The following is a 27,159-nucleotide window of genomic DNA, read 5'->3' as shown; positions in this document are numbered from 1 at the left end:
TCCAGCAGTGGATTTATAAAAAAAGGCTGCAACAAAAGATTCTTGTATATATGTACACACACACACACAAATACCCCATAATTAGTCTTACAAACTGTTGGGGCAGATCCTGTTAATGAACAAGATGTATATATGTGTGTGTTCTATATTCGATACCGAGAAGACATTGTGGGTGATGACGTGACAGGAAGCGGTGTGGTGTTCGTCATGCCGAGGGTCAATCCTGCATGTGTCGCAAGAGGAGAGCAGTGTTGAACAAGTGATCAAATCGGGGGATCAAATTTACAAAACTCGACGAAGAAATGTCGCGGAACTCAAAGCCATGATGATAACTGCAACTGGAAAGGTCGCATGAAATGCTTTTGGAGAAATACATTTGGAGAAATACATAAATACGAAATATGCTAATGTATGAACAAAAACGATGAACGCCACATCGGGCAGTGCACGAGTGTTGGTTTAAGCCAATACTCGTGCACTTTTTTTTTTACAGATGTCCAGTAGTTTACATTCACAGATTAAAAGGTCACAGATTAAACCGGCGCTGCTGGAAAAAAACACCTCCAGAAGGTCACGTGGCCAATGGGATGCGTAAAAAAAAGACTTGTATTGCTTACATGGACGGACACTGATAAATAATGAGGTTTCGTTATGACATGCGTGAGATTATTTATCATGCATAACTTTAAAACCAGGGAGGGACCTTACGACCATCCTCTATATAGCAAGACCCCTGCTGAGGCCAATGAGGCACCTGCTAATGGGTGATGCCCTCTCTTTGTAAAAGAAATCTTCCACGACGCCACAAATGTGCGTAGATTCAAGCCGAATAAAATACTGTGCAGTGAGGAGGCTAAGTTTCCTACTGTAAAGAGGTGCTGGAAAAAAACTACGTGAACCTTTTCTACGCAATGGGTGGATTAGATTGAATACATCCACACAGAATGGTTACTATTTCCAAGAACTTCACCCCTTGATTCCTCCTCCAATGTCTTAAGGTCTTTCCAGACTGTGATGGTCTCATCTCATCCCCACGGTATCCAGCCGCCACACTGCAAGTCACAACAAAACCCACTCAACTCACTCGGCCCTCTCACTCATCCACACACAAAAAAACAAAGATCCCCCATATAGCCTTACCAGACTGTTGGGGCAAGCACTTTTAGTGGGCAGCTGTGAAGGCCAGCACACGGCACACGAGGGGGTGGGTGGCCAACACCACGGCCCAGTCGCCTTTGTCTCCATAGTGGCGATGTTTTTACACACCGCACCATGTACTAATTTGAGGCTGAGTCGACCTAGGAGAGCCCCAGGACCGGTTCAGATAATCGTCGCTGGTGTTGACCGCGAGTGGGAATCAAACCCTGGTCGCCAGGTTCGTAGCGGAGCGCGCTAACCCCTACACCACCACTCCCCGCAGGTCACACACACAACAACAACCGGCATTTGCCACTAAGTGGCGGTGACGTCACCACGACGCTTGTGCCAGGCCATATGCACCTTGAGGCCAAGTGAAGTGTCGAACGCCCGCTGGCAGGAGGTCACGGGGCAGACCCAGGTGCCACGGGCCGACACACACTCACATATACACACAAGCACACACGTGGCCATGCGTAGATACGCGTCACTTGCCGTCGTGAAAACACAAAGTTTCAATCGCAACAAACTAGGAACACAACAATCGTTTCGGGGTTCAGTGTGCGCTACACTCGAAGCACGAGTTTAATAAACACGACGACTGTGTACAGCCGACTGATACGATATTACAAATCACTACATGATCCCACAAATACGACGCATAACTTAGGCATTCAATCATTGTCAGCAGTTTTTTTTTGTTTCCTTCTCACCGATTACAGTATTTGAACTTTACTGCAGGTAAATACGAGCAGGCCGAGTTTGGCCCCCACAGTGCCAACGAGCACAATGAAGGTGATTTCACACGGGGGGCCCCCAATGTGTCCCACCACCCCGGGACCCGCATAACGGGGCTCCACGTCGCAACGTAACGGGGCGGAGGTCTTCACGACTCGGCGCAATTTGAAGCGATGCTCCAAGCACGCCCCTGACACACGCAAGTTGGCAACGGTCTCATCGAGTCACTAAACACAAGATTTATCGCCCCCCCCCCCCCCCTATGCTGGGCCAAAGGCTGTTTTGTTCGAAGCTAGGTAGCACCCTTGACTTTGAATGCATCTTACTCTTAGTTCTTTCGGTAAAGTCACGCAGGTAAAAAATGAAATAAAAAGTAATACAAATAAAAACAATAAATCACGACGTTTCGGAGGCAACACAAGCTTCCGTCTTCAGACGACGTTTCGGAGGCAACACAAGCTTCCGTCTGAAGACGGAAGCTTGTGCTGCCTCCGAAACGTCGTGATTTTATTGTTTTTATTTTTATAAATTTTTATTTCATTTTTTACCTACGTGACTTTACCGAAAGAACTAAGAGTATGAATCCTTGCAGTCACGAAAGCTTCAAATCTAGAATTTGAATGCATCTGCCGATGTGAGAACGACACTTCGGAGTTCACATTAACACTGTCCACAGCTTTGATTGGTCTGTGATGCGATTCGACACGCCGCCAGCATTGCGACTGCATGCACTTTGCGAAACTCGCGGGAGCAAATAAAACGTAAGGCTAAATGTTCGAATAATGTACAGTTAGGTTTTTGTGTGTGCTTTTTTTATAATTTCATAAACGAATATTATAGTGAACAAATGTATATTCAGTTCCATTCGCGGGGCAGTTTGAACCACAGCACAATCAAACGAGCGTTTTGGTTCTGCTCATCTTCATTAGCTATCCTGAGCCAGCAGCGGGAAGTTTCACACTCCACTAGAAGGGGACCAGCGGGTCCCACGCTACAACCGATGTTGAACTTCACACGACATTGTACACAGCTCATTCTACCAACCGTGGGGAAAGACGGCGACAATGAGGGCTCTGTCAACCAGTCCAGGACGTGAACTCGCAATCGCACGAATGACACCCCTGCTGCTTATAAATCTAGAATGACCCCTGATGCTCTACGGCCTGAGCCACACCTTGGGTTGTCACACCCGCGCACACAAACGGCGCGTACAAAGTCTGCGTAGTGATCACATCATTTTGCAACACCTGCGCCCCTTCGCTTCGGTGTTGTCTTCCCGCACCTCCCCCTTGAACGTTGGCACATCGTGATCGTCCCACTGCGGGCGGCGTGGCTCTCTCACGCCGTTTGCTTTGTGTCCTCCCGCCGCGTACGAAACTCCGGCCACCTGGCCGCCGCTCATCCCGACACCCCCCACGACGATGCTGGACCCGGTGGGGCCGCCGCCATTGTCATCGTCGTCGTCGTCCTCTTTGCTCGACAGATCGTCATCCTCGAACGCGTCGTTGAGGAGCTGCACTAGGACGCGGCTTTCATCTATCGCTGCCCCCCCCCTCCGTGGAGGAGGAGGTGGTGGCGGCGCTGGACGGAGTGGCGACCTGCGGCTTCGCGGCATCGTCTGACGGCGACGACGGCGGCGGATTAGCGTCGGCAGAACTATCCACCCCGTGCGTCGAGCCAACCTTCGGCGGAGATGCAGGTTTCTCGTCAACGCCGTTATCTTCAGCATCGGCGTCCACGGCTTTCTGAGCACCATTGACGTCTACGCTATTCATGGGATCGCTAGACTCGCCGTTCTGTTCCAACGCCGCAATCACAGCACTGGCTGTGCCGCTTTCCTTTGGTGCCAAACGCTCGGCAGGAGTTGACGCCGCTGCTGCGCTCTCCGAACGCGGCGCCGTCTCGTCCTGCTCGGCAGCGTTCGCTTCTCCGTCATCGTCGCGAGGGTTTGACGCGGCAGCCGCGCTCGTGCTTGTGGGCGGCGGCTCGTCACTTTCTTCGCTCGCACCGGGTCCCCCCCCCTGAGCTGATGGAGCAGCTCCAGCCTTCGCATTCTCATCAGGCGGCTCGCCACTTACCGCGACGCCCTTCACAGCGGCCGAAACCGCCGAGCATTCGATGGGTTTTCCGTTGCTCAAGTCAGTCTCGCGCACATCCTCAACATTGCTGCCTGCGGCTGGCGCCACGGTGACTTGCGCGACAGGCTGCTGGACGACGACTTCCTGCGGCTGCCTGCTAACCGAGTGGACGTCGGCATCGGAGCCGTCGTCGTCGGAGCTGCAGTCGTCGTCTGCAGCAGAGTTTTTGTCCGCAGCCTCGGGCTCGGGCGACTGGCAGGCGTCGCTCGCAGAAGCGCTCTCACCCACCGTGTCCGAATCTTGTTCACCCGAAGCGGCGGCAGCGGGAGCAGCGTCACCCGCAGGGGCAGGCTGATTGGAGGCGGCGGTAGAATCCGTCGGAGCTGCTTCTGCACCTGAAGTTTCCCGTTTTGATAATCGCTCCGCGCCCGCGCCGTGCGTTATTCCATTGCCGTTCAGGGCATTCTGAAATGAAGGAAAAAGAATCCACCGCAGTTGCACGCAAATATACGGACATTGATGTTTGACGTTGATTAGAAGCCATTGATGTCATGTTGGGTAAATCGTGACAATACCAATACAAGCCTGTCCTGTGACTTGGGTGATAGACTTTTTGGAAACAACAATCATTAATAAAACTGCATTACCAAGTAACTGTTTACATCTCCTGCAATACCGCACTTTGTCCACCAGGTGGACCAAACATTCACGTAAAGTTTTTTTTCCCACCTAGGCCCCATTAAGTCACACACATCTCATCATGAACCCATGCATCCCCAAATTCCTCCCAGTTAAAAAATGAGCCCCCCCCTCGTCTCCAGCCAGCCAGTGCTTGTGACCGGCCGACAGTCGGAGTGGCCTCGCGAGCGAGTGCCCGACGTGCCAGCGGTCATCCCCGACAGCGACGCCGAGGGAACCAAAGGGCGTTTTTTTTTTGCGCTCAGCTCCCACGGTGGGGCGCACGCCCGAGGCTCACGCGAGATGCCGTCCTGCCGTCCTCGGGTCGGGAGTCCTCGGCGTCGTCGTCCACGTCGTCCCGCTTCTCCATCGTCTGCCACACGATGGCTTCGCTCTGCATCTCCTCCGTGCGCCCCTTGTGCACCAGCTTGCTGCTGTTGGAGCCGGTCGGAAGGCGTGTGAGCGCGCGGCGCAGGACACCGCGTAAGAGCGCTCCGCTCATGTCGGCGTGCGAGTGGTCGTCCCGGCTAGCAGCTTAGCGGAATGCGGCCAAACGTAATGGTATTTTTGTTTTACAAAATGCACATCTTGCTGCCGCGCAAGATAAGGGAACGAGTGAATGAATGAGCGAGTCAATGAATGGACTGGTGAAGCGCCAGCCTCTCGGTGGCATGAAAGACAAAGGGAATGAGTGATTGAATGAATGAGTGAAGGAATGGACTGGGGAAACTTCAACCTCTTGGTAGCATGCAAGACAAAAGGAATGAGTGAGTGAATGAATGAGTGAAGTAATGGGCTAGGGAAGCATCAACCTCTCGGTGTCACGCAAGGCGAGGGGAATGAGCGAGTGAAGGACTGGAGTAGGGAAGCACACAACCTCTTGCTGCCGCGCAGGCTGCTACGGTGGAGCGGCAGGAACCCCCGGCGGTTGCGCACGTCCAGCAGCCCCCGCTCGGCGCGCTCCTTGAGCCGCGCGAGTCGCGCGCGCATCTCCACGTCCTCGCACAGCTCTGCAGGGGGGGGGGGGGGGGGGGTGAAAACATCAGCCCCCGCTTGTGAACGAACAGAGGCACGGGCTCCCACCTTGAAGGCCTTGCGTGGCTTGCCGTAACCTCCTGCGGTCTCCGCGTGGCCTCCAGTGGCCACTGCCGTTTCCTGTAACCACCGGCCTTCCACAGGCTCTAGTGGCCTCTCCCGTGACCTCCCAATCTCCCGTCGTGACCTGCTGTGACTTGCCACTCTTTCCTACGGCCTCTCAAGAGCCTCTCCCCGTGCCTTCCTGTCACTTCCCAAAGTCTCCAAACATTGTGACCTCCCACAATCTCCTGTCACCTGCAGCGGCCTGCCACAGTTAGTGATGACGTCCGGTGGCCTATCATGGCATTATGTGGCTTCCCACGATACTCAGCGGTCTCATGTAGTCACTTTTGATCTCCCATCATATCCTGTGGCCAATTTCCTTAAGGGGAAAAACTATCCCATAGTCTACAAGACTTATCCAAGTTTGCTCAATTATGGTGTAGGAAAAAGGGGCAATTTTCGCCCGGGCCTCACACAAAAGAGGTTCCCCCAAGGAGGCCATTTTCTTTTTGTCGCTAATTAATTAGGGGGTCCCATTTGGCAACCGCCCTGGGCCCTCCCAGCCTCAAGCCTCTGGAGACCTCTGAGAGGCCTTGCCTGACCAGGAGAGTCCTGTTCCAAGATATATGGCCGCTGGTTTTTTTTCTTGCGTAATGTTTCGTGCCCATCAAACTGGAAGCGTCAGAGAAAAATACCCCATCAAGTGAGGGGATAACACTCCAATTCCACAAACATTGCCCGCCAGGTAACTCTCGTTGCTTTACTGCCCCTTTAAAAGCACTGCTTTTCTGTCAGTCTAATATTTTTTATTAATTCCTTGCACCATTTTAATCTAATACTCGTTCTTGTATTGCAATTAAGTTTGACCTTGTACCTCTTTAATGTTCATGTTTTTCATGATGTATTTAATTTTACTGCGTTGTTTCACTCCTGTAATTATACTATTACGATGATTGGACAGCAATTATTCTGACAGAGGTCTCCCTCGAACAACAAACCCCTCAAATCTCGGAAGCTAAGCAGGTTTGAGCCTGGGTAGTGCTTGGACGGGGGTGGCCACTACGCACACAACTGGCATTGCAACCTCTTGTGGGGCTTCGATGTTGGCAGAGGAGAGGTCAGTTGCGGCAAAATCCACTGTTGTACTCTGCCTTCATCAACCCGCGTCGGCCAGCGTGGCGTAGGACGGTCGAATAACCCGGGCGATCCTCACGACGCGGGGGAGGGCCCCCTCAACCCACCAGTGGATAGACCAAATGTCGTGGATGGCTGCTGGTCGCTGCCAAGAAGGCTGCTGTCAATTACACACCCCAACAGGTGAAAGGCGTTACCAGGGCGTGTTTCAAATTTTGCCGGCCTTGTGAAAGAGGGATTTTGCAACGAAGCGTCCGTGCGTTTGTGCCGTCGATCACGGCGAGGTTGAAAGCAAGTTCCTGGCCCCGTCCGTTTGAACGCGTTAAACCTGCGCAGCCGTAAAAAAAAGTTCAATCCTCGCCGTCCGGCCCTCCGTGGCTGAAGGTGACTCAGCCCGGCACGGCCACCGCCCGCCGCCTCTGAGCAGCGTCGTGTGTGCTCAGCGCTTGTCACATGCCGCAATGTTTAACGACACACACGAGTGTTTGCCCAACGCAGCGCGCGAAGCCGGCCGCCCGATTCCACGTCAAACGTCAGGGGAAGGAATGTATAGAATGTACCGATGCTTTGGCTGCCATCCCTTAAGATGATTGGGTGGCATTACAGCAAGCAGGTTTTTGGGAATAAATTACACGTGTGACGAATTTGAGTGTTGCCCCCATTGTCTTTGCGCGTGTTCGTCCTCCGCAAAAACTCCGATTTACCGTTGCTTTTAATGCTTAATATCTCATTTGTGCCAGTTGCATTCACTCCGTGAACCTAAATATAACAGGAGCTTATAACTTGCAATATACGTAGTATAAACTAAAAACACAGACGATTCCCACATGCACGAGTCAGTGCAAGCAGACTGAATGTCGGCATTGATCATAAATCGGTGCAACGCGATGCATCGCACGCTTTCAGATGCGCTTCTGCGGCCGTCTGGAATGCTCTTCCAATATTAGGAAGCCAATGGAGCTATGCACTTTTAAATCTAGATTGAAAACTCATTTCATTAGAACTGCTTTTTTGTGTTTAGTTTGTTGTCTTTCCTCCGCACCTCCGATTAGCACGGTTGGATACGTACGGTTGAAAATAATCTCAACATGCATCCATACACTCCGCTCTATCTCTACCCAAAATGCCTCTCTACGTGCTATGAAGAAGGTCCGTTGCCAAAAACGTTGCCTACTCTATACTTTTTACGGCGACAGCATCATTGACGAACGACGGGAGTTTTTTTCTCTCCCTCCTCTCCCTCGTAGAAGTGGCATCATCACGGCCACAACATCTGGGGCCTCCAGTGGCCACGATGCGACTGTTTTCCCGGTCCACACGGTCGGCCGCTCGCGTCACCGGAGTTCTTCGAGCAACTCACCGACAGGCGTCTGCCCGTGCTTATTCGCCGTGTCGAGCCGCGCCCCGTACGCCACCAGGATTTCTGCGATGTTTTCCTGAAAGATAAAATGTTTGATGTATGTATAAAGATCCATCACCACCACCACCACCAAAACTCCGTTGAACTTTGGCTCAGCGAGGACGTTCCTGCTGGCGGTTACACGGCCACACGTGAACCCGGGCAGCAGACCCGTGGACCGAGCTGCTGTCGGTTGCGTCACGACTTGACAGGTTCGCCGATGACGGTTTCGCTCGATTACACCGAGCGGAACATTCTGACGCACGCCCCCCCCCCCCCCGCCAACAACTCGAGCGCTGTGCTGAATAGGTCTTCCCCAGAGCAGGCAACCAATAGTGAGCACTGTAGCAAGTCACAAGGTAGTAGGAGCCTGGCCTGTCGATAGGGTGATTTAAAAAAAATCAACTAAACTACCATCGTTTGTATTTTGATTTAAAGCTTTCGTGACTGCAGGGATTCATATTCTTGGTTCTTTCGGTAAAGTCACGTAGAAGAGAAATAATAAAATAAATTTTATTTTTATATATTATTTTTATTATTATTTTATGAGTGAACTGAAGCCTCAATCGGGTTAACCCTCCATCACCCGGTCACTGTCAATCTCATTAAGTTGACGCATTGCATACGAGTGATATTCGACCTCAGAAGTCTATGCCCTCTGCCACGTGCACTGCCCTCTAGCGGTGATGATGATGCCGTCATCAACTTTGATGATAATCTTTAATCAGCGAGATGAAAGATCCCCCCAGCTTGTTATGCAGGTTACGATCGATACCACAGACTCCTGTTTTCTGAGGTCAGAATGAGCTCTGACTACGAGATAATGAATTCAAGTGCCCTGAAGGAGCGACTGGGAGACACATTAAAAGTCCTGTACCCAGCATAGTTCAAGGATAACATGACGATGTAAATAAGTCAATACATAGAGGGTAATCGATTGTATGGTTACCCCACTAAATGAAGAGACAGACATGATAGGGAACTCAACATTTTATGGCAAAGCCTCTACACGGCTCCCCACCAATCTGAATTCATTACGTGGTTTTACACTGCTGTCACACTTTGAACCACATAGCCGGTGTGATTTCCAAAGAGGATCCATTGGAAATCAGTGGAGTATCTATAAATGGATCAAAACTATATACTCAAGATAAAACACGCCCCCTCAACGCTAAAAGGACACTGTCTAAATGCATCTGGCCTGCGTATGTCCCACGAAAAAAGGGTTTTTTATATATATAGATAGAAATATTAAATGTGCAATGGTGTTGAAAACAACTAAACCAGCACGTGGCACGCTTTGAGAGGAGTGTAATTTTTTGTCAACTGGGCACAATAATGAGAGATTAACGGCCGCACGAGAGGGGGTTGACGTGAAGGCATGCGGGCAAGGCAGCGCGTTTGGGCTCGTAACAAGGCGCTTTAAACACTTCCAAAATAGCCACAATGGGTCAAGAACACAGCCGACTGGAACGGGTCTGCGCTGCGCTGGTGAAACGGGAGGCAACCACCGTGCTCGTGACGCACAGGCACCCAGATGCACACGGGAGGCAAGAGCTGCGCGACTAGGGACCCCGACAGTCAACAACTTTCTTAAGCGAACGTAGACGCTCGTTGTCGACCCCCTTGGCGGAGGTGAACGCGGATGTCACTGGGGTGGATCGGTGGGGGGCACAGCGGTGGGCGTGCTGCGCTGTGAATCTGACGACCCCAAATTCGATTCCCGACCACGGCTCGCACCCCCCCCCCCACCACTGACCCCTCCCACCCACACCCCACAACTCCCGCCACCACCCCACCGTCTCCCATCACCCAACCGCGCTGACCCCCCCGCATGGTCACCGCGGTCAAACAGCCCCCCACAACCCGTCAGGTGTGGGGGAGACTCTTGATTCGTGTAGCAGTTGGCCGACACGGGGCTGCATATGTACATACACGTGACATCATTACACAGAATGTTATTCTCTGCTAATTGTAATTTTGCTCTTTGGAACATTTTCTTCTCGTTCTAATTTGATTCTGAGAACATTTTTCTGCAATTACATCCAAATTGCGATAATGACATCGGGGCTCCGAGCAAATTCCCCCCCCCCCCCATTTGAGCAGCTCCCACGGACGGCATCATTATTATTATTCGCGATTTGAGGCTTCTTTCCTCGCACTCGCGGATTTCTTCTGTGGCCACGCGGGTTCCTCTCTCGCGTGAAAAAACACCGAACAAGGGAATCGGACAAACCTCCTAGGCAGGAGGACTCTTTAACCCCGACCCAAGCGTCATGGCCAAGGCTGCGCAAAACGAATCGTGTCGCACGCCAGAAGTCCGGCGCTTGTGGAGGCAAGGGTTTGGTGCGCCACTCAGATTTGTTAAAATTCCTAACACCTGCCAGGATGAGAGGCGTTCGGGACATGGCAGTGCGGCAAAAGTGGGCTCAAGATTCTGTCTGCGCACCTTTGAGCTGTTCAGCCCCTCTCCGTGGATGTATTCTCTGGGCACCTCCGTTTCCCCGCACATGCAGCACACACTTATTTAAAAATGAATTGGCGAAACTTCTAGCAATTAGCAAGGTTTTTCTGGGTATATAATTTCACCGTTGTTGTTGTTGTTGTCTGCGTTGCTCAGCGAGGCCTTTCCTGGATTCGTAAATAAATTAGCGTTGTTGCTGTCGTTATTATTGGCGCTGGTGTCATTGTTTTCGGTGTTGCGCCCTGACCTGGCCCCAATAGGCAGCCGCGTGCAGGGGCGTCCATCCGTCTGCGTCCGGTACGTCCGAGCGTGCCCCGACCTCCAGCAGCACCCGCACAGCACGTTCATAGCCGTGCGCCACCGCCATGTGCAGCTGATGGGGGAGCGAGTGCCGGGGGCGTGAGGGGTGGGGGCAGACGGCGAGGGTTAGAAGAGTGCGGCTGAGCAAAGTCAGAAGTCTGCACTTGCAGCTGACGGCAGTGCAGATCAGCATCATTATTCACCGCTATTAGCGGAGGCGATGATCGTCCGGGCGGGTTTCGCACGAATGCGTCCAGGTGTGCCGCAGAGGTTGGTGCGAGGTTCACTTCAAACGTAGATCGGGAGTCGTGATGGGTCGTTATCTTAAAAAATCGTGGGGTTTTCTCCGCTTACACGTGCACCAATATTCGATGAGAAATTGCCCAAAAATGCCGCAGCAGAACACAAGTGGAAAAACAATTCCAAACCCAGCATGGCTTTTCTGGATTGATGAAAAAAAGAATTTGCTATTGTAGCCAGAACAATAGAATTGGTTTTAGCCACTTTGAAAAACAGGCGAATTGATAATAGTGGTAATTATAGTATTTATATCCATTTAGTCGGAATGTAATGAAAAATAATAATAGGTTTTACCCGATTCTTTCGGTCTTTCGGTAAAATCACGTTGATAGGTACAAACGAATAAAAATAATACCAAATTGTGGCACTTCACCGAGTCGCACGGGGTCAACGAATCGTCACTTGCCCACTGGTTACAACAAAGCACGTAGAGCAACGGTGGCCAACTGGCATCTCCCGAGCCGCATGCGACTCTTTAATCCACCCACGCGCGGCTCTATCGAAGGGGCGTAACACGTAGGGCGCACTATCACAGTCGTAGCAGAGAATAATGAATGTCTCCCGTGCTGTGCCAAAAACTGTTTATATATATATACACACGTGGCACTTTGCAGAACTCATTGCTACTTTTCGGCCCATGGTCTGTTACAGGCTGGCCACCGCTGGCATAGAGGAAGCGTTTCTCATCGCCAGTCTTCGCAAGCCACCGCGATCTGGCTTCTACCGTACACATTGCGAGCTGATCACGCGGTGTGGGGGCAATAAATCCGTGCGACGCGTCGCGCCGCCGGTGGTGTTTTGCTGCCGAGGGCTGCTGCGGTGCGGGCTGCTTTACCACCACCACGCCGTGGTCGTCGGGCGCGTTGAGGTCGGCGACGCTCTGCGTCATCTCGCCGATGAAGGAGTCCTCCGTGGCTTTCCGGGCGTCTTCCACCACCTCTTCGGTGAGGCCTACGCACAGGGCGCAGGTCACGCAAGCACACGCAGAGAGTCGGCAGGGGTTCTCGCCTAAGCCGCAGCAAAACCACCTTGCCCGTCGTCGTATATTGTACGACGGCCACGTGAAACTGTTAAATGACGCTCAACACGTCGAAATATCGCAAATGATCAGGTCTGGTTTTTGAAAATAAAATGTGTTTCGTTTCCCGCAGTTAAATTCAACAGTTCCAGTGAAATGTGTGTTGTGTCGCAAGATGAATAATTCACACGGCTCCATGCTAGAGAATGGCACTTACGATGTTACATCACGGAGCTACTGCCGAGATCTCTTCAAGTGATCTGACAACACACCCTGCCATAAAGATGATCATCGCATGACAGTCAAACCAATATTATAATTTACAATTTTTAGAGCAGGAAGTTAGCTAAATTATGTGAACAAATATATAATTTATTGTTACGTTTCTTTTGGAGACCAGGATGAGACCAGGATGAGACCACCTGCTCACTGCAGTTGTGAATCTGGTCTATTAATCATCGGCGGCCCGGCTTCAAACCCAGGATCGTCTCAGCAGTGCTAGATTATTTTAAGCGTTTATTCAGATTTAGTTTAACATTTTAACGTGGTCTTTAAACTCACTTTGGCTAAATCTAAACTCTGAGAATAAAAAAAAATCTGGGTTTGACAATCTCAATCTCGCTACAATCTCGCAGCAGACTGCGTGTGAAAGCACGCCACATAAAGTTAAACGGAGAAAAATTCCACTCCATGGATTTTCTCAGATTATTCTGTGAGTGGTGCTCTGTGAGATTTCCGAACGGATTCATCGTATTGTGACGTGATGCCAATAACAGCTTGATGGGAGTAACTTGGGGAAAACATTTTAAAAACATAAAAAAGAAATAACGTGAGCTTTTACCTGGTTATGAATGAAACCTTTATGTATATATATAAACCAATTAAATGCAACCAGCTCGTACTGTCCAACTACAAATATAAATCCAAGGGCTTTATTGGCAGACGTTTTTAAGTATGGACCAAAAATACTTAACAACGGGAAATAAGTAACAGGCGCTGCTTTATAAATGATTATCGGCTTATCTTTCAGAAATATTTTCCTTTCTTGAGAAACGTTGGCTTATCACAGTAATTATAACATTAATGATCATGATGGGGCTTTTCATTGGGTTCACTCTACTGTTCGTAGACAATACGACCATATAATTGCCAGGCTTACAATTATTATGACGAGTAATATTATGCTAATGATACAAACATTGAATTGTGCCCTTGCAAATTGATTATTTTCAATTCACTTCGATCCTATGTTCCCAAAGGAGAGGCCATCAACCGAGGAGACGGAGCGATGACATCGGCTCGTTTGCGGGAGCTAGGTGGATATTTGTATCACGTGATCGTGAGGAATGGGGACGGCTCTTTTGGGCCTTCATCCAGCTGTGGAGAGACCACGACTGACGTTGATGGGGACATGCTGTACGTGACCGATTCACGTACGTATGGATGTTGAACTTCTTTCGCACCGCACATAGCCAACCGTGCTAATCGGAGGTGCGACACCCTCTGGCCATAAACCCTGTAGCCACTAGAGATTCCCACAATTGCAACAATTTACTCTTGAATTTAATCGTGACCCTGAACCGCAACAAATGCATTGAATCACAGTGGTGGGGGGGTTGAATTGTGAATTGTTAAATGCATACAAAACCTTCACCAATTGGAATCCTCACCAATCGTGAAACACCTCCATCGTCAAAAGTTAATTTACGAATGAACAAATCCCCATCACAGGTCTCAATGTGACCGTCCAAGAAACACAAAGCACACTCATGCATGTGTCGCGAGGCACTCGATGCCAATTACGTGAACCACAAGCGGAAAAACAATGCGTCGCATTCAAAAGCACGAGACGTAATCCCTAATAAGGCGCCTGTTCCATTACCAGCCACGGTTGTAAAATATTTCCAGCCCTGCCGCATTGTTGAGTTTCGTTCAAGCTCCAGAAGGGATTGTGTTTATTATTTATTTATCAGCGGGTGAATCAGTTCAACGGTGTTGCCTATAATAGGGCAAAGCGAACAACTCCGCTTGCAAGATGTGGCCAGTTTCGAAGCGATGGGAGCCTCGTGTTTCAGCCTTCAAGTTCTCGAGTTTGTTTTGTTTTGCCCAGGTGCGAGGAGACAAGCACAGGGACGAGTCTCATTTACAAAGAGTGAACTCGGGGTCACCCAAACGACGAAAGCAAAACAAAATCAAATACAAATAAAGGACGGGCACAAAGCGAATAGGAATCGGTTCCGAAAGAAAAAAACAGCTGTCGCAGTAAGAATTCGAAAACATTGCGAAGATTTAAATCGACGTCAAATAAGTTTCCCCGCAGTGCAAAAAGTTCGCTCGGGCAGATTTATGTTGAGAAGGATCGTAGCACGATTACAGAAACGTTAAATGGATATAGGGTAACTATTGTACGAATATATAAACAGACAAGTGGCTCATAAGCAGTGCATAGTTTCCACACAGCTACCGATAATGCGGCAAACAGAACATCTACTCTTCCATCAATAATATCTCTGCTACCATGGTTACTGTGCCCGTGAACTTTACTCATTGATTCTTCCACCCATGCTAACAAGAGACTGTTTCGTCTCATCCACGCTGCGTTCAACCACCAACCCCGCAGGCCGCAGCAAATAAACTCACCCGACTACCCACTCACCCAACAACTCACCTACTCGCACCGCTCACCCACCATCACACACACACACACCTCTTGCTGCTTCTTTCCCCGGTACTGCTCGACTTTGGAATGCCCTCCCAACCATCCTCTTATCAGAAAGTTCTCGTAAAAGCTTTGCTCGATCCAAGAAAAACGTGCTCTATCTTATCTGTTGCACCTTCAATAGGGCTCTTTGTTGCAGGCCACTAAGAATGTTTGGCCTTTTGGTCAGCGAATGAACAAAAAAGAACAACAAAAACTCCACTTGCAAAAAAAGCAGGCGGCTTGCAAAGTGCTTAGGTTTGCCGAGTGGTGCGTCTTCGTCCAAAAAAAGGCCGGTGCATTTTCTCACCACGCTGCAACGGACAACTTAGCGAACTTAGCTACAACACGCCCGCTGTGGAGGTGGCAAGGCCTCGCTCGGTAAGGCCTCGGTCGAATTAGCGGCACGCTGATAAAAATGGGGCGAACAGAACAATGACGAGGGGGGGGGGGGGTACCCATCGTCTTTGCAAGCGGGGAGTGGGGGCGTCCGGAGGAGATGAGGTGAGGGGCGGCCGTCTCTCACCTCGGTGCCGCATCTCGCCCTCCAGGTAGGCGATCGTCTCGTGGTCGTCGCACACGTCGAACGGAGTCTCCCCGTCCTCGCTGAGCGCCAGGAGGTCCGCGCCCCTGATAGCACGGCGAGAGACACGCGGCGCGCAAAGCCGTAAGCAAATAAATGATAATAAATAAACACACCCTCCGTTCGTCTCTATTATCATCATCACGATCCGTGGACACAGAGCCGTAGGTGTCTGCTGCACATTTTGTACTTTTTCCTCACTTTCCTCTGTCTTGTGCCAATATGCTCCCAAGTAGTGCCACATGCTTCTGGCACCAACCTCTAATGTCGTTGTGAAGCCATTCTCCGTTAGGTCTTCCTCGCTCTACGTAAAAAAAACACCATACTTTTTTCTTTCCAAATCGGCTGATTGGGGTTGTCGCGATCTACATCATCAAAGCTCAGAGAGCTGCCGCAGGGGGCATGTGCCTCATGGGCGGTCAGCGGAGGGCAAGTCAGCAACACCATTGTTGTACTGTGCTTCTATGCTCCTCGCTTCTACCAACCCACACTGACCAGCGTCGTAAAGTATAATTAAATAAACCCCATTACCTGCGCGCCATGGGAAGGCCCTAATCCAGCAGTGGATGAACAAAAAGAATGGTACATGTACCAAGCGGAAACATTACCGTGTTGATGATTTTCTAAATCACTTCTGTGCCTGGAAACAAGCTTCTGATCACTCCTGGCAACCATTTTTACTGTAAAATTATCCAAGCCATGCCAAGGACTGTTTACAGGTACAAAAGTACACATCGTTATCAAATTACATGACGGAAATCGGGCGTGAACAGGGCTTGATGATCATGTGATGAGCCCCTGAACCCGGAGCAGGGAAACTACAGCTGCCATGGGCATCTAGACACCCTCAATATTTGCAGATATGGCTCGGAGACAACCAAAAAAGGTTTGGGAAAATCACGGTATTTTTAAGTCGGCGTTTGTCTTTCTTCGGCAAGGCAACAGATGCTGATAATTCCGACGGCGAAAGCCTTTTAAACACGCAATAGCGCACTAACAGCAGGCTCGCTACTGAGCCAATGGCCAGCAGTTGTAGAACTCCTCTTGTCCGTGACAAAGTACGGCGGGTGAGCCTCACGAACACTCTCTGTAATCTCACTAATAACCAGCGGGGACCATTCGCTTGCAGGAAATGCCCAATTTCCAAACCGTGGCAACGCGCTCCTGACCCGAACCCCTCGGTACAACTCTCCCCCTCTCCCTATCCTCTACCGCACATCTCCCCCCCCTCCTCTCCTGTCTCCCCTCTGCATCTCCCCTCTGCGATCTCCCCTCCCCACCCGTCTCTCTCCCACACATCTCCGCTCCCATCTCTCTCGTGGCCCTCCCACAACCCTTGCAAACGTTGTCTTTTTAATTTGACAGTTTTTTTTTGTTGATGAAACCCGATTCAAGAGCTTCTCAGCTCACGGGACAATTCTAAAGAAACTGTTCAAACCGCGCACACCTCCCGGCACGGCTCACCGTGGCACAAGTAGTCGCACGACCTCGGTGAACCCCTGCGCGCACGCGGCGTGCAGCGGCGTCCACAGCCCCGAGTCACGAGCGTTTACCGAAGCGCCGCGGCTCAGCAGCAAGCCGGCCAGGTCCTCCCAGCCCCACAGGCACGCCTGCGTGGCGCCACCGCACACACAGCACACGCACGGGCACACCACAGCGCACAGGGGCGGTTTAATGCAGGGCACATAGACGTGGAAGCACAGTACAGTACAGCAAATGCTTTTGCCATACTGCCCTCTTGTCGCCTACAACGTAGCCCCACGGCAGCGTATTACACGAGCTTCAAGCTCAGCGGTCGCCCAATCCAAACACTGTTCAAGTTCATTTATTAGTTATTTTCAAGTTCATTTATTAGGTATAGCCCTGTGAGCCATTCAGCTCTTGAATCGGGTGAAACAAACAAAAAAGGAAAAACATGAACAAGAAAACATCTTAAAGTGACTATGTGCAAACAGAAAATCCAAGAAAAGACAGCAAAATATTGCAGAAAAAGCACCGTACACCAACACTGTGTGCAAAAATCCCAGTGGGTTGCAAGTCAAACAACAACAACCACAAGACAAGGCACAAGACAAACTGTCCAGGCTCCAGGCTGCTTAGCTTCCGAGACCTGAAGAAATCGGGCAGATTCTTGTTGATGTGGTCACAGCCACGACCCCAAGTATTAATTTTGAATGTCGTTGTCCAGATCAACACCCTTGCACGTTAGAAGAGCGATGAGCTGTTTATATTTTGTTGTTCCCCACGTGGGTGTGAATACAGGTGACATCTATTGAAAAATGCAACTGCAATATTATGGAACCAGTGGAGTTCATGGCCATGCTTACGAATTGAGGACGCGAGTGCGTCTGCGATGACGAGCGAAGCGCTCGCTCGGTTCGCGCATCAAATCCTGCCAACGTTACTCACATTGGGAGGTTGATTTTGGACGACAGGCAAGCGGGAATTAGGCGCGTGCCAGCGAGCATGGATCAATGAACGCACTGTTCCCACACTTATCCCAACGACCGCTAATACATAGATTAGCAGCGTACACACAGACGAGGCAACCCACTTCAGTTGAGTAGACTGTTGGGGCCTAGTGTTGTTGTTAGCAAGCATCTCTTAAGGCTGTCGCGGCAGACACAAGGAGGCGTTTAGTGGCCGGTTTTGTTTCAAATGCCCCGTCTTCAAGGTTGGGGCCTCTCTTCCACAACACACATCGAAAGGTACAAATTCCCACGCCCCCACGGCGTGCTCCATCTTTCACAACGCGTTCTTTTGCACGCGGCGTTATATACTCACCCGTGGCTGGGTGGGTGGCGACAGCGGTCGAGAGTGCACTGCCCTCGATGAGAAGATTTGCGAGAATTCAATTTCTGGTCAGGGGGGCAACTCGTTTCTATCGATTCAACCGACCGAGTGCCAATTTTTTTTTTTTTTTGGGGGGGGGGGGGGGGGGGAGTCAATAGCAGTTGTCAAGTAAAAAAAAAACCTCACCCACCCATGGGAACGTGGAATTTCCACCACTGGCTCAGGGCTGTGTAAAGAAGTGACGAGTGACACCCCGCTGTGACCTTTTCAATTGTTTTTACAGGACGTACTACGACAGGATGTGTGTGTGTGTGTGTCTATCCCCAGGGTGCGCTATATTATTTATCTGCGCTAGTGGCGCGGGTCGTGGGTCGCGGCCCCCTTGGGCACCTGGTGCAGCGCGGTGAGGCCCTCCTCGTTGCACGAGTCCGGGCTCACGCCGTCCGACAGCAGCGTCGTAACTGCGGGGCGACACCGACATACACACACACGCACACGTCAACCCACTACACTCACCATCCACACACACACACACACGTCAACCCAATACACTCACCATCCACACGCTCATGTAAATACTTCTGTACCTTCACGCACTGAGAGTTGAGGCTAATCGACAGACATCCAAGGTTACAAACACGACGTCGCGCGGCTCTGTGGCACCGGCACAGTGAAACTCTTCTCATCCGCAATGTGGTGGATACTCGTGTATTGGCGGATCTTTGTTTCCGTGAAAATTACTCCTGGTATCCACATAGGTATCAGCGTAAGCATGCAGATAATAGGATAGATTTGATTACAAATGTTATCCACACAAAGACACGGATAACAGGATGAATTTATTCATAATCAACGTTTTTGGGTTTAGATCGCGTTATTTATAAATGTGTCGTAACCCTCCACCACCCGACACGGCCAATCAGCAAAAAAGTGTCACGTTGACAAAAGACAAATAGTTCACTACTTTAGCCCACCGGTGTGTTGAAGCGTGAAACCACAACATTTACAATTTTTGAGTAGCACGACGTTTCGCTGGTAATTGCATCCAGCATCATCGGGCAATTGGAGGGTTACGACACATTTATAAATAACGCGATCTAAACCCAAAAACGTTGATTATGAATAATATTGGTCGCGAAAGCCTACGTGTTAAACCGAGGATGAATTTAGCACTTCCACATCAAGGCTGCTGGGCGAATTATACGTTCATAGATGCGAATGCAAGTAATGTTGTCACTTCCGGATGGTTCCTCCAAGTCTGCAGATAAAGAAAAGTAGAAAGAATCCGTCCGCAGACGACGCGATTTTCTGCAGCAACGATTAAGGGGGTTTGGAGAATTTGCGCGGAGACTTTGATCATGGGGTCTTGGACAACAGAGCCTTCACTGTATCAACGAATAGATTTTTTTTTTTTATTAAAAGCATGCTCTTTCTAAAACGGCGCAGATTCACAATGGCAACACATAAGATAGGGGTCAACAAAGTCCGACCGAATTCCCGATGAGGATGTGTGCGAGGGGCTGTTCGCATACCCCGAACGCAACACAACCACCCACAGGGCGGCCGCGAACATGGAAAGCCCTGGTCACGAGCCCGGGGTGGACCAGGAGGGGGGGGGGGCTGCACAGCGGCCCCGTTTGTCTCGTCCCACCAATTTTAAACCCCAATTGCGCCCAAAGGCGTCGTCATTTCAGGAGACAACGAGCCCATTCTGACTTTCACGGAACTGGAAGGACGGGCGGGCGGACGGGGGCAGCGGGGCCTTAACCCACGTCAGAGAAAGGTCTGCGGAAGGAGATATCGTAGAACTGCTGTCTGAAAATAACTTCAGGCGATGTTTGGTACACATGAGGGGGGCGGGCGGCGGCACATTTCCACCCACTCCGCCGCAGAAGGCAATGTTTTTTTCACGCGACATTAAACGCGATGGGTTGTTTGTTTTTCTACTCTCACAAGAAATTCAATGCGAGTTGAGCCCAATGAAGAAGTGTGAACCCGAATGCAATGCGATCTGTTTTTTTTTTGCGGTCATTTGCGGCCAGGTTGAGGACCCATCGGCACACGCGACACCCGAGAACGCAGTTTAATTACGAGCGGATTCCTGGATTCGGATCCCAGGAATTTGGCCGGTGCAGCTCAGCGAACGCAGTTTAATCACGACTGGTATCCTGGATTCGGATTCCAGAAATCTCATCGTGAGAGTGTCTTCGACTTCTGAACAACAGAGCCACTGACCTAAGCCTTTTGCAACAGTGGCAAAACATTATGCGATACTAGTGATGAATGTGATCTCGTTGCTGTTATAGAAACATCTCACGGGTTAAATAAAGAAAGGCCGATATGTCCCGGTTTCTTGTTACGAGTGCCCATCTTCTGTAAAAAACCTTGCCCGAGTGATTGCAATTCCACATCATCTTGTCTGCAGCTCTTCCCTCATCTTGCTACAATCTGTGTCTTGCACAAACCTCTCTCATTTCGCTCCACTTCTATCTCGTCTGTATCGCCCTTCGCCCATCTCCTTGCACGTCTTATCTTTCTGCTCACATTTGCCCCACCGAGCGACGTCCCCATCTCTTGTCTTTCTCGCTTCAGTCATCTCAGGAGTCAGCCAGTATATCAACTGAAAGGGTGGGTGGCCACCGCCCCCCCCCCGACCCCAATGTAATGACACTGCTTAGGACCCCCCCCGCCCCCCCCCAGCAGGCCGGCACCACCACCACCACCACCACCAACGGGCCACCCCCTTTGTTCTTACGTGAGAACAGGTGCCGCTTTTATCTCCGCGCGCCGAGGTGTGGACAAACGCTCGCGAAACGCTTGTGCGTGACAGCGTTCGCTGGGCTTCCCCGTTCCTTTTCTTTCCCGCAGTAAAGCGGCAACGCTCGTGGGCTGACGTGCAACACAAAGACTGCTGCGGTGCCTTAAGCCGCTCTCCGGCGCGTTCCAGTTTCCAGCACCGCACGTCTGTTGTGTGGGGTGCAATTCCCGAGCGTCGGTTTACACGACCCTGAATGCTTCTCGCATGCGAGCGTTAATTTGAAAAAGTCAAAAGGAGCTTCGTGCCAAGAAACATTCCGGTTCCTTCGTCAATCCACAGCCGGGTGACGGCCCCTTTCCGCCGAGCCGCGTCAGCGATAGCCGCCGTTTGTCCAACTTCACCACGCTGCGCAGAGCAGCGTGGCGAACGAAAGAGTGGGTCCCAGGATGTCACGTGGGCTGTTGCTGGGACTCGAACTCCGTTTGGCGGGTTCAAAGCGTGGTCGCACACACCGCGAGATCGTTCCGCTCTACCCCCTTGCGCACACATCCCACGCTGCATACGCCACGCCATGGTGTAGTGTGTGTATAAAACAAACACCTGCCAGATGGTAATGACCCATTTGACCCCAAGGGCTGCGCAGACTGGCGGATTACAGAGTGCGTTATACCCGACCGCAAACGAATAACTACATCCGTCCATAATACAGCTTTTGTTTTGGGTTAGATCGCGTAAATATATGTGTCGTTAAACTCGCCATCACCCAACACAGCCAATTAGTAAGGTTTGTCACGTAAAACAGAACGTGCCAATTCGTCACTAGTACAGCACATCGGTGTGTTGGAGAGCCAAGCCACAACATTTACAATCCGAGTACGACGTTTCGCCAGTAATTACAACCAGCTTCATCAGGCCACAGCCAGATTTGTGTTCACTTGTCGGTTGGTGGTGGGTTATAACGACACATTTATTTATTTACGCGATCTAACAAACAAAAACACCTGTATTATGGATGATATTGGTCGCGAAAGCCTCCTACATTTTAAATGGAATACATCCGTGTCGGTCAATCCGACAAGTAGGCATGCGACGGCAGACTTATTTAGTGAGTAATATCCATTCTCGGGCTCGGAATACATGCGGTGAATAACGCGTGCGAGGATCTATTAAATATTATTTGCGAAAGTCATGTGAAATGATGGAACATTTAGGCAAACTACGCAAGGCATATTATTTAATTAATTATTTCAACAGACCACGAGCCTGAGTTGTGGAAATTAACCGAATTTCTGAGTCGGGGGCGAAACGTTTACATCAACCGGAGTGATATAAATACATAACCATCATTCATTATCAACGTTTTTGGGTTAGATCGCGTTATTTATAAATGTGTCGTAACTCTCCACCACCCGACACGGCCAATCAGCAAAAAAGTGTCACGTTGACAAAAGACAAATAGTTCACTGCTTTAGCCCACCGGTGTGTTGAAGCGTGAAACCACAACATTTATATTTTTTGAGTACGACGTTTCGCTGGTAATTGCATCCAGCATCATCGTACTCAAAAATTATAAATGTTGTGGTTTCACGCTTCAACACACCGGTGGGCTAAAGCAGTGAACTATTTTGTCTTTTGTCAACTTGACACTTTTTTGCTGATTGGCCGTGTCGGATGGTGGAGGGTTACGACACATTTATAAATAATGCGATCTAACCCAAAAACGTTGATTATGAATAATATTGGTCGCGAAAGCCACGTGCTAAACTGACATAACCATCAATCACTGTAATCATCTGACTTGCTTGTCAGGGTATAGTTTGGTGGCAATGACAATATTCGATTCAGAACACACTGGAGCCTGAGATGTCTTTAGAGACTGGTCGTGGTTGGCAGTATTGGCCAAGTCCTCGGTGAATATTCTTTCCATGTCCATGGGGAGTACAGAATGTACCCGTGAAGAACCCACAATTATTACATTTTAAAATCACGCATTATTTGAGCTCTTCTTTCATCACCATAATCATCACCACCGTGATCTCTCCGCTGCTAGACAAATACCTCCCCCCCCCCCTCAAGCAGTCGCCATCCCATGGTCCTGTCGTGCAAAAATCCATTGAGCACATACTAGGATTTCGATTTAAAGCTTTCGTGACTGCAGGGATTCATCTTCTTGGTTCTTTCGGTAAAGTCACGTAGAAGGGAAATAATAAAATAATACAAATAAAACATAATAAAATAATTCTCACTATTTTATTGTGTTTTATTTTTATTATTTTATTATTTCCCTTCTACGTGACTTTACACATACTACGAATTCATCGCTAAATCTCCACTGTGGACATTTTCTCAGGCATGTTCGGTCCTTTCACTGCATTTCCATCATAAATCTCAACCACTGGCCGGCAATACATCTGTCCAGCTACACTCTCGAGCCAAGCCCGCTTACTTTTCAGAACAACCAATACAATGTCACTAATTTGCATAAGTTGCTTAACTCAGGTGTTCCTCTTCCCGCCTCTCAGTGTCATTCCAAGCATGCATCTCCCCATGCCTCTTTGCATATACGTTCAGCTGTTGCTGTGTTTTTGTTGACAATGCTCGCGATGCATCTGAACTGACTGAACAAAAAGTAGGTGGTGGTGTAGTGAGATGAGAAGAATTAGGAGATTGTGGACAAATAGAGATAAAAGATAAATTATAATATTTCTGTTCCACGAGAGATGCTGCACGTTGTTAAGCCACCCCAACCCTATCCCTGCTGTCCCCATCCACAACTACTGGCTCATTGGATTCCTCCAGTACGAATAAATATTCGGATTCTGAACTGCGACTTCTGTGCAGCACATTCTCCCTCACCTCCACTACCAAAATCATTTCAACCGTGTGTCTGAGGGGAGGGCGGAGCCTAAGCAGCAAGAGGTGGGGCCTAAATAAGAAGGGGCGGGACCTAAAAAGGAAAGGTGCCGAAAGAGGGAGAGACAATGGGGACTAATAAGGGGTGGGGCCTATTGAATAATCGGCGGGCATGTAGGAGGCAGGGCTTAAAAAGGAGGTTTAACTTCCCTATTGCCTTAAGGTAATAAAGAATAGAGTCAAATACGTGCAGCAGGCAGCAAACCTTTAGTGGTCGCAGATGCGGCCACAGGCCAACGAGTAGATATGTATTATGATGGGAGAAGAGAGAGTGTTTCACGGGAGTATTTAAGTGGGGTCGGCGGGTGGGTGGAGTCACACTGCTGGTGTGAAGAAGCCTGGGCCCTCCTCTCCCCTGTGTGGAGAGCGGCCGTGTCGATGTCGCAAGCAAAGAGGGGGGTTTAGTGGGCATAGGTGGACGTGGGGAGGTGTGGAGAGAGTGAGATGGGTGGGGGTTCCTAGTTTAACTTGCTTCCTCCACCCACACATCCGAGGAGTGGGGAAAAAAACCTCGCACGTTCTTCAACAACAATGAGAGCACAATGATGCAAATAACAAACCAAGAATGCTCTTTGGTCAGAGCTTTAAACGATCAATCTCACAGCCCGAGTTCTAAAAAGGGAGCTCTTCCTTGGCTCAAGTTTCCTCCTTCAACGACCCTCCCCCTCCCCCCACCGCCTTCATTTAGCCGCCACAAACCGCACAACTCAAGATTCTTGAGCAATAACTTGGAAACGGATCATTGAAGTCGTTTCTCCCATTGCCCTTCCTCAACGGTGCGTTTTTAAAAAATACTCCACCCTTACCAGATACGGTTTGATGTCATGCTCAATGAAGATCCACGCACAATTTAAATTGGTGCTTAATTCACAATGCGCGCACCGCTATCTGCAACGGCCTCGCGATTTGATTGAGAAACTGCAGCCTTGAGGTCTTTGTCTTTGTGTCTCTCTGTTGGCCACGTTTCAAACATAAAAAAACGATTTGGAGCTTGGGGCTTTTCGCTTCTCGGATGCGGAACGCTCTGCTGCCCCTAGAACTCCGCTTGACCTCCGAGCCTCTCCCTTTGTAGAAATAAACTAAAAACGTTCTCATTTCGTAAGACGTTTTAACTCGTTGTGAAAAAGGAAGTGTGGTTCTTTTATAGAAGGTGTCTTCATTGCCATTGTTGAGCAATTTTTGTTAAAAGATACAATGTGCCTGTCATTTATACATTGCACTGTAATTTCTTACGTATATGTGCGTTTTAGTGACTTTTATCGAAGGTTGTTTTGCAATACTCTACGGCACTCCCGAAACCGCGTTGTGGTCGTTTGCGCCTCAATAAATATTTTAAATAAATGTACCCCGGAAACCACACCAAATTAATCTGGGTGCAGCCATGTATTTTCTCAATCCCCTGCTGAATGAGAGCCTCCACACGCCATGTGCAGCATGCGCACACATATTTAACATTTAATATTTATTCAGGGAAAGTCCCACAAAGTCAATAAATCCCGCATTGGGATTTCGGGACAGCGAATCCCCTTGGGCGAATCGTCAGCCTCCTTCAGGCTCCTCAGCCCGTGGAACCACAGCCAAGTCATATCCGTGGTGCGAGTGAGGATCGAGGCTCATGAAGAACTCTGAAGGCGCATCGCGTCGCTGCTTTGGGGCGACTTGTCACCTTAACGCGGCTAAACTAAAACATGTTTTTTTTATTTTACCAGGTAAGGCCCACCGAGCCATCCTTACCTTACAGCAGAAGCGACCTCGCCACAATTGATAGCTCAACAAAGTGGCGTATCGAGTGGAAATTTCTAAGGAGCCAAATACGCTAATCGCGTGTTTTCTAAATGCGGAGGGAAAACCCGGAGGACCCGGAGCAGTAGCAAAGTCCACGTGAACACGGGGAGAGAGCGATCATGCGAACTTCAAATATACAGGTGGTGTCAGGCTCGCGATTGAACCCACGACCTCCTGTATACCAGGCGAAGTAGTTAACATCTGTTCAAATTGTATAGGGCAGAAAGAAAAAAAACGCGTGCTCCGTCGGTAGAGCAAACGTCGCTGGACTCCAATGATTTGTTGCGGAAAAGTAGGGGGAGGGGGGGTGATAAGGGCTGGGCGTGCAGTGGGTTCCGTTCATTGTGAATGTGACAAAATAGGTGTAAATCATCCGCGGTGTTGTCTTGCCCGCCACATGTTCGCTTTCCCCTTGACGTCGGTGGATGCAGAAGTGATGACGGGCGGTGTGTAACAATTCTGCCATTCTCACCGAAGCGGAGGATATAGGTCAGTTGGTTTAAGAGCAAGAGTGCCCGATAATTGGCTTCTCTGCGTTGACTTTACAGCACAGCAAGTATTCTCACCGCGAATAGGAGCACGATTACGCGCAGGGCAATTGGGCCTGCTCGTTAGGTGCTCGTCAGCTGTAATTTTTACGATTACTGTATTTAGGGCTTCCACAAAATTCCCCACCCCCCCCCCCTGCCTGCCTGCCCTCAGAGAGACTTGGTCCGAATGTGTTGGGTGGGTTGTGTAACCACAGATACGAGGGGGCACACCTGGGAGTCTGGCTCGAACCTCATCTGGGATTTACACAGCGTTGGTATATATTTGACTTACAGTTCTTTTACAATACGCTTTGCACAATAGGGGTTTGCCACTTACGTAAGGTTGAAAAAAGAAGGCGAAGGCACAGGCTTGCAATTGCTTGCTCGTGCCACTGCTGGCTGGAAGAGAGCCCCTTTCGACGCGATTTGACCTACTCTTCCAAACCGGCCACGCGTTTTGGAGGCGGTCGTTACCCAGACGTTACCCACAACCGCGTCACTTAGGGCCACACATATTTCAATTCCTCCCACCAATATCTCCGATTAGCACGGTTGCCTACGTACGATGCAAAATAAGTTCACCATAATATACGACAATTTACGAAATAAAAACTTCACTGCTGATTAGTATCTCAGCGAGGCCGACTAACATCAAGGTGACCAGGATACGATACTGCAAGCATCTTAGCCGCACTAATCAGGTGCTAGAGAGGGGGGGGGGTATATTTTTTTGGCCTGACAAACGTTGTACGTTATATTATTGCATAATACTT

General features: G+C 49.7%; 1 protein-coding gene across 3 annotated transcripts in view; it reads right to left on the bottom strand.

Moving 5' to 3' along the window:
• Nucleotides 1-1,684: 1,684 nt before the first annotated feature.
• The window catches only part of LOC144727587 (uncharacterized), a 41,784-nt gene continuing 16,309 nt past the window's right edge, over nucleotides 1,685-27,159 (bottom strand). For 2 of the 3 annotated variants that reach the window (XM_078606497.1, XM_078606498.1), the window contains exons 3-11: nucleotides 18,791-18,861; nucleotides 17,072-17,217; nucleotides 15,551-15,654; nucleotides 12,144-12,259; nucleotides 10,956-11,081; nucleotides 8,206-8,281; nucleotides 5,509-5,641; nucleotides 4,930-5,065; nucleotides 1,685-4,418 (exon numbers count right to left, since the gene is read on the bottom strand). In XM_078606497.1, the coding sequence (XP_078462623.1) occupies nucleotides 3,408-4,418; nucleotides 4,930-5,065; nucleotides 5,509-5,641; nucleotides 8,206-8,281; nucleotides 10,956-11,081; nucleotides 12,144-12,259; nucleotides 15,551-15,654; nucleotides 17,072-17,217; nucleotides 18,791-18,861 (1,919 nt within the window). In that variant the 3' untranslated portion in view covers nucleotides 1,685-3,407. The remainder of the gene's footprint in view (nucleotides 4,419-4,929; nucleotides 5,066-5,508; nucleotides 5,642-8,205; nucleotides 8,282-10,955; nucleotides 11,082-12,143; nucleotides 12,260-15,550; nucleotides 15,655-17,071; nucleotides 17,218-18,790; nucleotides 18,862-27,159) is intronic. The other variant, XM_078606499.1, reaches the window with a different exon arrangement.

Source organism: Lampetra planeri, chromosome 26 (assembly GCF_965212315.1).
Source record: "Lampetra planeri chromosome 26, kcLamPlan1.2.h2, whole genome shotgun sequence".
Lineage (NCBI taxonomy): Eukaryota > Metazoa > Chordata > Hyperoartia > Petromyzontiformes > Petromyzontidae > Lampetra > Lampetra planeri.
Note: the sequence above shows the minus strand (reverse complement) of the source record. Positions and strands in the feature narration are given on the sequence as shown.